Source organism: Dipodomys merriami, unplaced genomic scaffold, assembly GCF_024711535.1.
Source record: "Dipodomys merriami isolate MVZ:Mamm:240054 unplaced genomic scaffold, mDipMer1.0.p SCAF_2, whole genome shotgun sequence".
NCBI classification, from domain to species: Eukaryota; Metazoa; Chordata; class Mammalia; order Rodentia; family Heteromyidae; genus Dipodomys; species Dipodomys merriami.
Window position 1 is genome coordinate 120,331,567 of NW_027203381.1, and position 13,593 is coordinate 120,345,159.

Sequence of the window (13,593 nt, forward strand, 5' to 3'; positions counted from 1 at the left end):
TCTGTCTCTCTGGCTTGCAGGTGAAGCGTTCTCTGGGTTCTCTAGAGTCCTCTCCCTGTGTGTCTGTTCTGATGTCGGTGGACACACCACACACTGGTGAAGAAAGGGGGTGGCGGGCCAGGCTCCGGCGCACTGCCCTGGGCAGCCTCTGGCGGCCGGGACAGAAGCTCAGGGTGTGACCCTGGCCTGGATGCTTTCACAGGGTCGGGCTCTGTCCCCGGGGATGTCTCCATGGCCTCATGGTGCGATCTATATCTCCCCGGCTCCTCACCCAGGAAACACTTCTAGAAAGCACAGCCGTAAGAAATGGCCTACAAGCCGGGCGCTGGTGGCTCACGCCTGTAATCCTAGCTACTCAGGAGGCTGAGATCTGAGGATCGCGGTTCAAAGCCAGCCCGGGCAAGACAGACCGTGAGACTCCTATCTCCAATAAACCACCAGAAAACCGGAAGTGGTGCTGTAGCTCAAGTGGTAGAGCACTTGCCTTGAGCTGCAGAGCTGAGGGACAGCGCCCAGGCCCAGAGTTCAAGCCCCACGACTGACAAAAAAAAAAAAAAAAAGAAATGGCCTGCAAAAAGACTAAGTCCCCATCTGGTACCACCGCTGGAGGGGCTCTGGGACCTACAGAGAGCGGGGCGTAGCTGGAGGGAGCAGGTCCAGGGCGCGCCCTTGGGGGCTGTCTCTTGTCCTGGCCCCTCTCCAGCTCTGCTTCCTGGATGTTGGCTGTGAAGGAGTTCTGGCCACCATGCCCTTCTCCCATGATGCCTTTCTTGGCCACATGCCCATCCTGGATGGAGCTTTCTGGAACCCAGCTTTCGGCTGTTCTCTTGATATTCTGGTCACGGAGACCAACGGTTGACTATCACAGATCTCCGCGGTGGCAGTGGACAAGGCCCCTGGCGTGGCCGGGGCATGCTGCCGGCAGAAGCTCGCCCCAGGCTCTGCAGTGACTCTAGGAAACCTTTCTTGTCCCAACAGGGCCTGGAAGTCATAACTCAAGGCCCGCAGAGGGTCCCCCGCCCCCTGCATGGGGCACCATGGCCGGTCGTCCTCACACTGGGGTTGTTTCACATGTAGACGTCGGTGGGGTTGTCTTAGTGTGGTTGTTTCAGAGTTGAGTTCCGCTTCCCCACAGACTGAGCCCCGTCTCTGGTTGGATTCTCCTGCACGATTGAGCGGCTTGCCTGCCCGCTCCAGCCCCCACAGTCTGGTGGTCCCGGGAGGACGCCAGGCCCCCTCTCCGTGTCCTCTGGTCTGGCTCCACGCACAGAGCGTCTGGGCTCGTCTCCCGTGGGAGGGCCTGGCCACAGCGTGGTTGCCCTGGTGGCAGCTCCCAGGAGGGACAGCCAGCCTCGCTTCCCTCCGCTCACCCCTGCCCCCTGCCCCCTGCCCCCTGCCCCCCTGCCCACAGATGCTGAGCTGCTTGGAGCACATGTACCACGACCTGGGCCTCGTCCGGGACTTCCACATCAACCCTGTCACGCTCCGGCGGTGGCTGGTACGTGTGGGGCTCAGCTTGGTCCTGCAGACGTCCTTGTGTCGGTCCTGCTGGCACTGGGCCCCTTGCAGGGAGGTTCTGAAGGACACGGCCGTCTCGGTCTCCCCACCCCACCCAGAGCGGGGGGGGGGGGTGCTAAAACAGGAGTGTGTAAGTGGGCAGGAGTGGTGGTGCACACGGAGGTGGTGTGTTGTTAAGTGTGTCTCTATCAGCAGATCTTACTTTTGAAAACAAGTAGATTATTATTGAGAGCCATGTCCTGAGAACTGCTCACACGCTCCTTTTCCACGGCGGTGGCCCTGGTCCGCACGGGCTGGGGACGCCTCAGTGGCCGCCCTGGGCCTGGTGTGGCGCCGCCCGCCCGCTCAAGACGTGCACACGCCTCGGGCCTCCGGTTGGGACCGGGGCCTGGCAGGGCATGCTGACCCTCTTGTGCGCCCTGTGGGGCCGGGAGGGCCGGGCGCAGGGTGGCTCCCAACCTCTCCTGCCCCGCAGCTGTGCGTTCACGACAACTACCGGGACAATCCCTTCCACAACTTCCGGCACTGCTTCTGCGTGACGCAGATGATGTACAGCATGGTCTGGCTCTGTGGCCTCCAGGTGAGTCCCGCTCGGGCCCCAGGCGCCTGGTCCTCCGGGGAGGGGATGAGCCTGCCCCGCCGCTGCGGGCGACGGGCTCAGGCTGTCCGGCTGCCTTCCCACACCCGTCACCAGCGTGCGCATGGGCAGCGCGCTGCCAGGGTAGTGATCCCTGCGCCCTGCTGGCCCTGCGCTGCCCCGGGCGCCCAGGGCCTCTTCCTGCAGCCGGAAGCACTCACCAGTCACCAGGCTGGAAGGGCCTGCCCTCCCCCTGCCCTCCCCTTCCACCCTCCCAGCAGGAGCAGAAACCCAAGTGCTGCCTTCCCCCCCCCGCCCCCCAATGTAGGAGAAACTCTCCCAAATGGACATCCTGGTCCTGATGACCGCAGCCATCTGCCACGATCTGGACCACCCGGGATACAACAACACGTACGTGCACGACGCTCCGCTCCGCTCCCGCTGCTGCCAGACCTGCAGCCCCGCCCTCTGGCAGGTCTGGGCTGGCACTGTCACCAGGGGTCCCCAGACCTGCAGCTCCGCCCTCTGGCAGGTCCGGGCTGGCACTGTCACCAGAGGTCCCCAGCCCGAGCCGTCAAACCCTGCGGGCAGCCACCGTCCTGGGCATCCTGGCTTCAGGTTCCAACGGCAACACCCGTCCTGTCTCCCGGGGGATGGTGGCCTTCCGTGACTCCTGGTGCTGTCTCCCTGGCCTGTTCCCATGGAACACGCAGAGCTCGAGGGCCCACTGAACCCCAGAAGGGCTCCCAGCCTGCCAGGCAGAGCGCTGCACCACAGAACCAACCGGCCAACCACAGGTCACTGGTTCGCAGTCAGTGACACGTCAGTCACCCTCTCTGAGTGTGTATGCTCATGCGGTGACTCGCGCACCAGAGCCGGGCCCCCTTCCTCAGAACACAGTGTCTAGAGTACCCCAGGCTGCCATGCGGGAGGCCGTCCTGGACGCTCCCGGGCCGTCCACACGCTTCACAGCTCAGGACAGCAAAGAGGCCTCACCCCAGCATGGGCTCCATAGTACAGCCTCAGCCAGGCCCACAGCAGGCAGGAAGATCATGAGTTTGAGACAGCTTGGACTTTCTCTCAAAATAAACAATTAAAATATAGGCTGGTTTTTGTCCCCGAAACCGGACACTTGGCAGTACCAGCAGGAGCACCCCCAGGGAGAGGGCAGAAGTTACAGGTGGGACCCATCAGGGTGAGCTAAAGATCAGGATGGCGTGCCTGGTCAGGAGCGGCAGCAGAGGTGGGGTCCTGGGAGGCAGACCGCGGGCAGTGACGGACCAGCCCCGTGACGCCTTCCCGCAACCTCTGCAGCAGCCCTCATGCACCTGGGTGTGTGGGCGCCCCGTGTGGAGTGCGGCGCCCCGTGTGGAGTGCGGGCGCATGGCAGGGAGCTCAGCTCTGACCCTGCCCTCCTCCACGCCAGGTACCAGATCAACGCTCGCACAGAGCTGGCCGTGCGCTACAACGACATCTCGCCCCTGGAGAATCACCACTGTGCCGTGGCCTTCCAGATCCTGGCACAGCCCGAGTGCAACATCTTCTCCAGTGTCCCGCCCGAAGGCTTCAGGCAGATCCGGCAGGTGCGTGGAGGGCGGCTGGCTGGCTGGCTGGCTGGCTGGCTGGGCGGGCGGGCGGGCGGGCGGATGGCCGGCTGGGTGCACAGGTGTTACTGTTCACGACACTTCAACAGCCAGCTCCTATGGGAGCCTGGGATGTCCACATCATTCGTCCCACGGGCCCTTGGAGGCAGTGAGGTCACCGCACACGGGTGAACAATGGTCACACAAGCCAAAGCTTGTGCTAAGGACACTGCCAGCCTGTGGGAAGAAGGCTGAGGCCACGTTCCCGCTCGCTCACACACTCACGCGCCGCTTTCTCCATGCAGGGAATGATCGCGTTGATTCTGGCCACCGACATGGCACGCCATGCGGAAATCATGGATTCCTTCAAAGAAAAAATGGAGAACTTTGACTATAGCAACGAGGAGCACATGACCCTGGTGAGCAGCCTCGCTCTGTGTCCCTCATGGGGTGCGCCCAAGTTCCCCACCCAGCTCAGGCGTGAACCCTGCAAGCCAGTGTCAGGCCTGGCCTTGGGATGAGGGCCCACCTCCAGGTCACGATCTGCAGAACCAGCCTCCCGGAGAGCCCGCTGCAGGACCTGCCCATGCGATCGGCCCAGTGCTTGCCTTCAAAAGATCAAAGGTGCCAGGTGTGGGGGTGTATGGCTGCCATCCTAGCACTGTGGAAACTGAGGCAGGAAGTCATGTGTTCAAGCCAAGCCTGGGCTACATAGTGAGACTCTGCCTCAAAAAAATAAAAATGCCAAGCCGAGCGCCAGTGGCTCACACCTGTCATCCTAGCTACTCAGGAGGCTGAGATCTGAGGATCACGGTTCAAAGCCAGCCCTGGCAGGAAAGTCCATGAGACTCTTATCTCCAATAAACCACTAGAAAACCAGACGTGGCACTGTGGCTCAAGTGGTAGAGTGCTAGCCTTGAGCGGAATTGCTGAGGGACAGCGCCCAGGCCCCACAACCGACCAAAAAAAAAGGCAATCATCCCCTTTCTGGCATTCAGAGAGAAGGCAGGTGCTGCCTGTCTGCGTTTGGGATGCGTACACTCTGTGTGTGCATGTGCTGGTCCTGGGGCTTGAGCTGAGGCCTAGACACTGCCACTAAGCTTTTTATGCTCAAGGCAATCTGCACTCTACCACTTGAGCCACAGCTCTACTTCCGGCTTTTTTGTGGTTAATTGGAGATGAGACTCACACACTTTCCTGCTGAGGCTGTCTTTGAACTGTGATCCACAGATCTCAGCCTCTTGAGGAGCTGGGATTATAGGCGTGAGCCCCAGTGCCCAGCTTCTCACTCTTTTTTATTTTATTTTATTTTTTATTTTGTTGTTGGTGGTAGTGGTCATGAGGCTTGAACTCTGGGCCTGGGCGCTGTTCCTCAGCTCAAGGCGAGCGCTCTACCACTTGAGCCACAGTTCCACTTTTGGTTTTCTGAGTGGTTTATTGGAGATAAGAGTCTCACGTCCTTTTCTGGCCAGGCTGGCTTTGAACCGTGATCCTCAGATCTCAGCCTCCTGAGTAGCTAGATTTACAGGCATGAGCCACCTGTGCCTGACTCACTGTTTTTAAATTGTCTCTTTAAACCCAATATCGTCACTGTCCTACCTGCTGAGCGGTAGGTGCCCTGCTCAGAGGAGCTGAACTTGCTGTTGCTCATCTGGGTACATTGAGCCTTCATGGATCACTGCTGTGGGGCTGAATGACAGTGAACTCAGATAGGAGCTAACCCAGGGTCAACACAGGCACTGGGGAAGGTGTGTCTCCCATGAAGTCAGGGGCTCAGGAACCTGCCCTTTCCCTAAATTAGAAGTGATGCAATTGGGGCTGGGAAGGTAGCTCAGTGGTAGAGCGCTTGCCTTGCATGCATGAGGCCTGGGTTCGATTCCTCAGCACCACATAAGCAAAAAGAAAAAAGCCGGAAGTGGCACTGTGGCTCAAGTGGTAAAGCGCTAGCCTTGAGCTGAAGAGCTGAGGGACAGCGCCCAGGCCCAGAGTTCAGGCCAAACGACCAGACCCTCCCCCCCTCCCACATACACACACACACACACAAAAAAAACAGAAGTGATACAATTGTCCCAAGACCTCAGTGAATACGTGAAGCTCTGGACAGCACAAAGGCCAGCATTGTCATGCACACATTCCCATGAGAAAGTTGATTTATAAGTTAAGTGCCAGAAGAGCCTAACAAGGATGGTTATAGAGGGCTGGGGATGAGGTTCAAGTGGAGAGAAAGGCTCTGAGTTCAAACCCCGGAGACAGACTGATGCTGATAATGCTGATGATGCTGATGATGCTGATGATAGCGACGATGGAGGTCAGCTGTTAGTAGAGTGTGAGGCAGGAAAGTCGCCGGCATTGCGGCTCTTATGCTCTGGAGTCCTTATTAAGTAAAACCAGGGTGGCTCCAGGCGACTGTGACACCCACAGTCCCTCTGAGAACCAAGAGAACTGCTATGTAATTAATGGGCGAGCAGCCAATCCTGCGTGCAGATGTAGACGAGGGGGCGTGGCTGGAAGAGAACAGATTTCCTAGGTCCACTTCTCACAGCATGACGTTTAAACTGTACAGGCTGGGTGGCTTCGTTCTTTTCTTTTCCTGTAATTTTCCACTGACTATTTCCGGGCCACCGTTGACAACGGGTAACTGAAACCACAGGAAGCAACACGAAGGGGCAGGGGAGCACTGTGGCCATGTGGTCTCGGTGAGGCCTCTGCTCCTGCAAACCCACGGGATGTGAGAGAGGCCACTTCATCCCATGAGGAAGGGCACGGAGACGAGTCAGAGAAGGCGGGAAGAAGGCAGGCTGCGCCCCTCCGCCCATGCAGCCGAAGGGTCGCGGCGCTGGGCAGGAGGCACGATGCTGCCAGGTGTGAAGGGGGACAATCGGGACAGTGAGCCAGACCAAAAGCAGCACCGGTCTTCATGTGCCCGCCACAGACAGCGTGCGCGGGACAGAGGCCCGCCCAGCTTCCCTTCCCCTCCACGAGACGGCAGCATGCCGGAGCAGGGTGAAGGCAGCTTAACTGGGTCTGTCCCATCGTGAGGCCCCGGGGAGGCTGCTGCCTCCCGTGACCATGTGACTCGGGAGGAGGAGGGTCTGGAGCCACAGCCCCCGGAGGCCAGCAGGGAACAGCACACCCAGCCTGAGTCGTGGCCCACAGACTGTGGTGCCCGGATGGCATGGCCTCTGGCGTGGGGCAGCTCCCCTGAGAGGCCTGCCAGGCCAAGCGTGTGACGCCTCTGGCCTGGAGCTGGGCCCTCCGGGAGGAAAGATGGGATCACTGTGCGGGATTGGCTGCAGGCCGGTGGACAGGAGCCACAGGGGCCTCCGGGCCCGCAGGGTGAACACACAGATCCACGCAGGCTCCGCGCACACAGTGCACTGCTGAACAGAGCAGTGCGGCCACTCCATGCCCCGACCCTCCCACCTGCCCCGAAGAGCCGACAAAACCGGGGCTCTCTGGGCCCAGGCTTCCCCGCCTGACCCCACAGGTCCTGGGCGGCCATCACCACCTTCATCCAGGAAGGTGGCTATTGCTGGTGACGGTCCTTGGTGCCTGGTGCAAGGCCAGGATGTGGGACACTGGCACCCAGGCCAGGCAGAGGTGGTTTCCCACTGGATCATGGGAGGCCCTTTGTCAGAATCCCTTGGGTGCCCATGGTGTCCCAGGCCTGCCCAACGTTCATCAAGTAACACCCATCTGGGGATAGTGCCCTAAGAGGCTCTGGGCACAGGACAGCCTGTAGGCACGGTGGCCAGGAAGGCTGGAGGGAGGGGCCCAGGGCAGGATCTGAAGGCGCTGGCCGGGCGTCCTTGGCTGAGAGATGGACTCTGGGAACCGAGTGCAGGAAATGTCTGTCAGCAGAGAATTGGCGTTTCACCTGACCAACGCCCTGTGTGGGCAGGGCAGGCCTGAGCTGTCCCTTGTGTTCTGTGCTTCTAGGTTGAAATTTCCTTCTTCCTTGTTTATCTGTATATTATTTTTGTTGTTGTCAGTCATGGGGCTTGAACTCTGGGCCTGGGCGCTGTCCCTCAGCTCTTCAGCTCTACCACTTGAGCCACAGCACCACTTCTGGCTTTTTCTGTTTATGTGGTGCTGAGGAATCAAATCCAGGGCTTCATGCATGAGAGACAAGTGCTCTACCACTGAGCCACCTTCCCAGCCCCTGTATATTGGGTTTTTTTTTAAATACTGGGGTTTGAACTCAGATCCCTGAGCTTATTTGGCAAGTAGGTACTCTACTGTTTGAGCCATACTCCATCCCTTTCTGCCTTAGTGTTTTGTTTTGTTTTCTTATTATTGGAGGTTTTTTCAAACAGGGCCCTTCACTTTTTGTCCATTGCCAGCCTTTCACTGGGATCCTTCTAGCCATGCGTTCTGAATGCCTGGGAATACACAGTTCTAGCCATGTATTCTGAATGGCCGGGAATACACAATTCTGGCCATGCGTTTTGAATGCCCAGGAATACACAGCTCTAGCCATGTGTTCTGAATGTCCGGGAATACACAGTTCACTGCCAGGGTCCCTGCGTCATCAGCTTGGTGACCCTTGGTGCCCTTGTAAAACCCACACCTCTGAATGATGCCTTCTCTATTTTCCCCAAATTTCCAACAAGCAAGAGATTACTTGTGAACTTGACCATTTGTAGTTGGTTTTGCAAAACATCTGTGTATGTGACGCTTTGGGTGTGCGAAGGTCCCCCTCCCCAGGTGAGACTCAAGAAAGGTCCAAGCAGAGTGAGGGAAGGAGGGGGGCAGCAGAGCTCAGCGCCCTGGCCAGCGTCCTGTGCGCCCCTCACCCTACCTGTCCAGCAACTGCAGTCCACTCACACAGACAGCCTGCCTCTGTCCCCCCTGCCCCGCCCCTGCCTGAATGCCCGAACCTCTCTTTCAGCTGAAGATGATCTTAATAAAATGCTGTGACATTTCTAATGAGGTCCGCCCCATGGAGGTTGCAGAGCCGTGGGTTGACTGCTTATTAGAAGAGTATTTTATGCAGGTAAGACACTCCCCAAGTCACGCAGCTCCAAGGGTTCCTACGGGCCCCGCCCAGAGCTTGCGTTTGAAAGAGCTTGCAGGCCGGGCAGGCCTGTGGACTCTGCCCGCATGCGCAGCGGGCTCATTTCCTGTTGGTGGAAACGAGCCAGGGCATAGCAGAGAGTGACAGCCACCAGTCCCGGAGACAAACTCGGCACGTAACTGCCCAAGAGTAGAGAAGCAGGAATGGCGGGGCACGCGGGAGCCCCAGGAAGAGTGGGGGGGCATGCTCGTGGCCCCACGGCCCCCGCGGGGGCACGCGGGGGCACTTTGTGCTCAGCGGTCGGCGGCTATTGGGTTGATGTAGCCTGCCTTTTACCACAGGGGCGCCCGGTCTCCCCAGATGCTAAGGGTGTTTCTGTCTTTACATTGCTGTCCACTGCGTTCCCCAGAGTGACCGCGAGAAGTCAGAAGGCCTCCCCGTGGCCCCGTTCATGGACCGCGACAAAGTGACCAAAGCTACGGCCCAGATTGGGTTCATCAAGTTTGTCCTCATCCCCATGTTTGAAACAGTGGCCAAGGTGAGCGAACAGCACCCATCCCACAAATACTTACACACTTCAGCTGTGTGTTTTACACACCTGTGGCATGCTCACGCGCATCCATGCCCTGGGCACGTGCTCACAGAACGCACAGGAGCCCTGAAGCTGCATCCTCGGCTGCCATGGTGACGGTTGCCCCTCCTGCTGCCTCAGAGCCACACGCAGCCCTGCACCAGGGGTGGACACCCATGTAGCAGCCGGCACCACTCCCAGCCCGAGACCCAATGGGCAGCACCAGCTCTGGTGGCTCCCCTGTCCCTTCTGACCTCATCCCCAAAGCAGCAGCTGGTGGAGATTCTCCACTGAGAAATGGCGGCCCCAGCCTCGGTCTCCGGCCTCCTCTGCAGCCCCGCCCACCCACATCACTTCCTGCCCTGCTGCTCGCCTCTGGGCCCCAGAGCCCACACCAATCTCCCACATGCTAAACACTCATCCCACTCACCCGCCCGCTTCCTGCAGAGCCTTCCCCGCCCAGGCCACCAGCCAAGAGACCCCTCACCCCTCTGCCTTGAAATTGCCCATGCTGGCCCTCATCCCCAGGGTGGAGGACAGGGGAGGGAAGAGGGCCTGGCGAGTTCCTGTGAACACCCACAGGGGGCCAGCAGCCTGGAAATGTGGGTGGGTTTGACCTAGTGCCTTTGCACCCCTGTCTCTTAAGAATTGGGGTGAGTGTAAACTTGGGGTCTGGGGCCCAGAGAGCCCAGTAGTCTCTTGCCCAATGCCTTTCTTTTTCCAGTCCTGGGGCTTGAACTCAGGGCCTGAGCACTGCCCCTGAGCCTCTCTCTGCTCAAAGCTAGCACTCTACCACTTGAGCCACAGCGCCACTTCCAGCTTTTCCTGCATATGTGGTGCTGAGGGCTTCATGCATGCTAGCTAGGCAAGCACTCTACCCCTGAGCCACGTTCCCAGCCCCTTGTCCAGTGTCTTAAGAGCAGTGAGCGGGTGCTGACGCTCAGGCCGTCCGTCCCCAGCTCTTCCCCGTGGTCAAGGAGCTCATGCTGCAGCCGCTCTGGGAGTCCAGGGATCACTATGAGGAGCTGAAGCAGCTGGACGACAAGGTGACGGAGGTGAGGCGGCCGGGGCGCAGGCCGGGAGGGCTTGCCTCCAGAGGGCGCGAGGGTTAGATCCCGAAGCCCGGGCGGGGCTGAGGCCGGCCCCGCGTGCCCCCCCATGCTGCCATGCTGGCCCTAAGAGAAGCAGCTTTAAACAGAGGTGCAGGGCTGAGCCCCACTGGCTGCGCCTGAGCTCCCCCGGGGGGGGGAGGGAGCGGGGGTGAAGCGACTCCTCCCGGCAGTTGACTCAGGCCTGCTCTGCTCTGTCCAGTTACAGAAAAAAACGGAGAACTTGGCCTTGGAGAATGCTGAAAAATCCAGAGAGAAAAGCAGAGAGGTGAAACATGGTTCCAGCCACGCTCTTCCAAACTGATGTCCCCAAGCATCAGGTAATTCAGACTAACAGGTGGCAGGCATGGGGAACAACGGAGAAAGAAGACACGGGAGTCCCAGGGCTCCATCTTACAGAAGCGACTCCAGCTTCAAAGTGGACAGACCTGACCCACACTCAAACCTCAGTCTGCACAGTGTTTTAAAATAAGTGGAGGGGCTGGGAAGGTGGCTCAGTGGTAGATGCTTGCCTTGAATGCATGAGGTCCTGGGTTCGATTCCTCGGCACTACATAAGCAGAAAAAGCTGGAAGTGGTGCTGTGGCTGAAGTGGTAGAGCGCTAGCCTTGAGCTGAAGAGGTGTGGGACAGCGCCCAGGCCCAGAGTTCAGGCCCCACGACCAGCAAAAAATAAGTGGAACTTTAGAAAGGGCCAGGTAGCTCATGCTTGTAATCCTAGCTGCTCAAGGGACTAAGATCTGAGGATCACAGGTTCAAAGCAATCCAGGCAGAAAAGTCTGTTGAGACTCTTACCTCCGATGAACTGGCAAAAAGCCAGAAGAGGAATTATGACTCAAGTGGTAGAGAGCTAGCCTTGAACAAAAAAAGGCAATAGAATGTGAGGCAGAGCCCAAGCCCCAGTTTGGCATAAAATTAAAGTATGTGTAACTTTAATTTCTTACATGTAATAAGGATTCAGCTCTGAAGAAGAGATGTGTGCGTAGCTAACAGAAACCCTTAAAATCAGAATATGCACTGGGCGCTGGTGGCTCACACCTGTAATCCTAGCTACTCAGGAGGCTGAGATCTGAGGATCGAGGTTCAAAGCCAGCCCGGGCAGGAGAGACCATGAGACTCTTATCTCCAATAAACCACCAGAAAACCGGAAGTGGCGCTGTAGCTCAAGTGGTAGAGCGCTCGCCTTGAGCTGAAGAGCTGAGGGACAGCGCCCAGGCCCAGAGTTCAAGCCCCATGACCGACCAAAAAAAAAAATCAGAATATGCACCACTTAGAAGAGAAAGTCCTTTGTAACATGCGACTGAGGTACTCTGCTTTTCAAAGGCAGTGGCTCAGCACGTGCCGCTGCTCGAGTTCAGCCCTGAGCCCTCCTGGCAGCACCCGTGGCCAGTGCATGCATGACCACACCACGCGCCTGCCGGCCTGAGGCTGTCAGCTCGCCTGAGCCATCCCTTAGCTCCTCCTCTCAGGGCTGCTCTCTGCCACATGAGCCACGGCTGACTTTTTGGTGGTTAATTGGAGATACGTCCCACAGACTTTCCTGCCCCAGCTGGCTTTGCGCATGAATCCTCAGCTTTCAGCCTCCTGAACAGCTGGGATTACAGGCGTGAGCCACTGGTGCCCTGCAGTATCATTTCACTCGAAGTCGGGTCATGTCCTGAGTGGCTCCGAAGCAGCTCACTTTGCCCGCATGGGGTCAGTCTGTGTGGTGCAGAGATGGCTCTGACCCGCCTACGGTGTTCAGTCCCCAGATGACAGACCAGCTCTCTCTACTCACAGCAGACTATGGAAGAAACTAGCAGAGCCGTCACAGGGCCAAGAAGAGCCAACGGAGACCGAGACCTTCTGTGCAGGGAACGGGCTCGGGGAGCCCTCCCCTGGGAACCGGCTCCGGCAGACCTCCTCGGCGGCCGAGGGACTTTCCTCTCCCACCAGGCACCCAACACCACCGGACCACGTTTTCTACAGCTGCTTTGGTCACTAATGCAAAGGGTGGGGAGGGAATTCGTGACGTTGTACAGAATTTTTATTTTTCAATTGTCTTCTAAATAATATATTCTTCTACAGAAACGGGTGCTGTACATTTTTCCTGTAGACGTGTATCCAGCTGCTTCTGGCACATTCCCACACGGGGCTGGTCGGAGGACGCCAGGCGGCCCCACACAGACCCGTGAACCAACCCGCATGATGTGATGCCGCGTCCGTGTAAATTCCACATTAAATGTCAGAGCGGTGCCACAGCACAGGGCGTGAGCTTGGCTGTTTCTGTGCTGGAGTTGCAGGACCTGCGGTGGGCTGAGCAGGATGAGTGTGGGAAGTGGGGGGGGGTCCCCTGGCCAAGGGACCACAAAGGCTGGGTGCTCCAGATGGGGTTGGGGGCACTTAACATGCAGATCCCAAGCTGGACACTGCTGGCTCACGCCTGTCATCCTAGCTACTTGGGAGGCTGAGATCTGAGGCTCCTGGTTCAAATCCAGCCTGGGTAGGGAAGTCCATGAGACTCTTTATCTCCAACTAACCAGTAAAAAGCCAGATTGGAGCTGTGGCTCAAGCAGTGGAGTGCCAGCCTTGACTGAAAAAGCTGAGGGAGGATGAAAGGCATGTGCAATGACACACAGCACACACATGCACAATAGGCCACAGCAATCAAAGGAACGATGGAGTAGAGTAGTTCCTTAATTTCAGGTAATAGTTTAGAACAAAGAACAAAAACAGGGAGGAGGGGGCGTGGCTCCCATGACTGAGAAGCAGGGACCTGCTAAGGGCATGTGCGCCTCGTCAGAGTCTAAAACACAGAAAGCTCAGAGTCTAAAACATAGAAAGCTAAGACAAGGGAAGATTACCCAAGCCACAGCTAGGGCTAGACACTCAAATACTTCAGTCACCAAAGACGAGATGTAAACAAAAGTGAAGCAGCTGACGGTGTTCTTCACTCACACCAGGCCAGGCTCACAGACACCACAGCCGACGAGCAGGCCTATAGCAAATTAAAAACAAAAACAGGGTGGATTCTGAGACCTCAGTCCAATTGTGCCAGAAATCAGTTAACAGAGGAAGTCTGGGGAAAAAACTCCAAATGGCTGTTCAACCACGCCTCCATGTAACCTACGATTCAAGGAAATCATAGGGAAATTAGAACCAGCCATCCAGGATGCCACCTAATGGAACGCAGGTGGGGACCAAGCAGGCTTGCTTCCCGCCGGCGCCCCCTGCTGGCCAG

At 58.0% G+C, this 13,593-nt stretch overlaps 1 protein-coding gene across 5 annotated transcripts in view; it reads left to right on the forward strand.

The window, feature by feature from the left end:
- The window catches only part of Pde9a (phosphodiesterase 9A), a 74,458-nt gene extending 61,772 nt beyond the window's left edge, over positions 1 to 12,686 (forward strand). For 2 of the 5 annotated variants that reach the window (XM_070030775.1, XM_070030776.1), the window contains exons 7-16: positions 1,412 to 1,498; positions 1,994 to 2,098; positions 2,424 to 2,506; positions 3,522 to 3,678; positions 3,984 to 4,097; positions 8,570 to 8,674; positions 9,105 to 9,233; positions 10,226 to 10,321; positions 10,578 to 10,695; positions 12,153 to 12,682. In XM_070030775.1, the coding sequence (XP_069886876.1) occupies positions 1,412 to 1,498; positions 1,994 to 2,098; positions 2,424 to 2,506; positions 3,522 to 3,678; positions 3,984 to 4,097; positions 8,570 to 8,674; positions 9,105 to 9,233; positions 10,226 to 10,321; positions 10,578 to 10,679 (978 nt within the window). In that variant the 3' untranslated portion in view covers positions 10,680 to 10,695; positions 12,153 to 12,682. Of the gene's footprint in view, positions 1 to 1,411; positions 1,499 to 1,993; positions 2,099 to 2,423; positions 2,507 to 3,521; positions 3,679 to 3,983; positions 4,098 to 8,569; positions 8,675 to 9,104; positions 9,234 to 10,225; positions 10,322 to 10,577; positions 10,696 to 12,117 lie in introns of all 5 variants that reach the window. The other 3 variants (XM_070030773.1, XM_070030774.1, XM_070030772.1) reach the window with 3 other exon arrangements.
- The last annotated feature ends 907 nt before the right edge of the window (positions 12,687 to 13,593 follow it).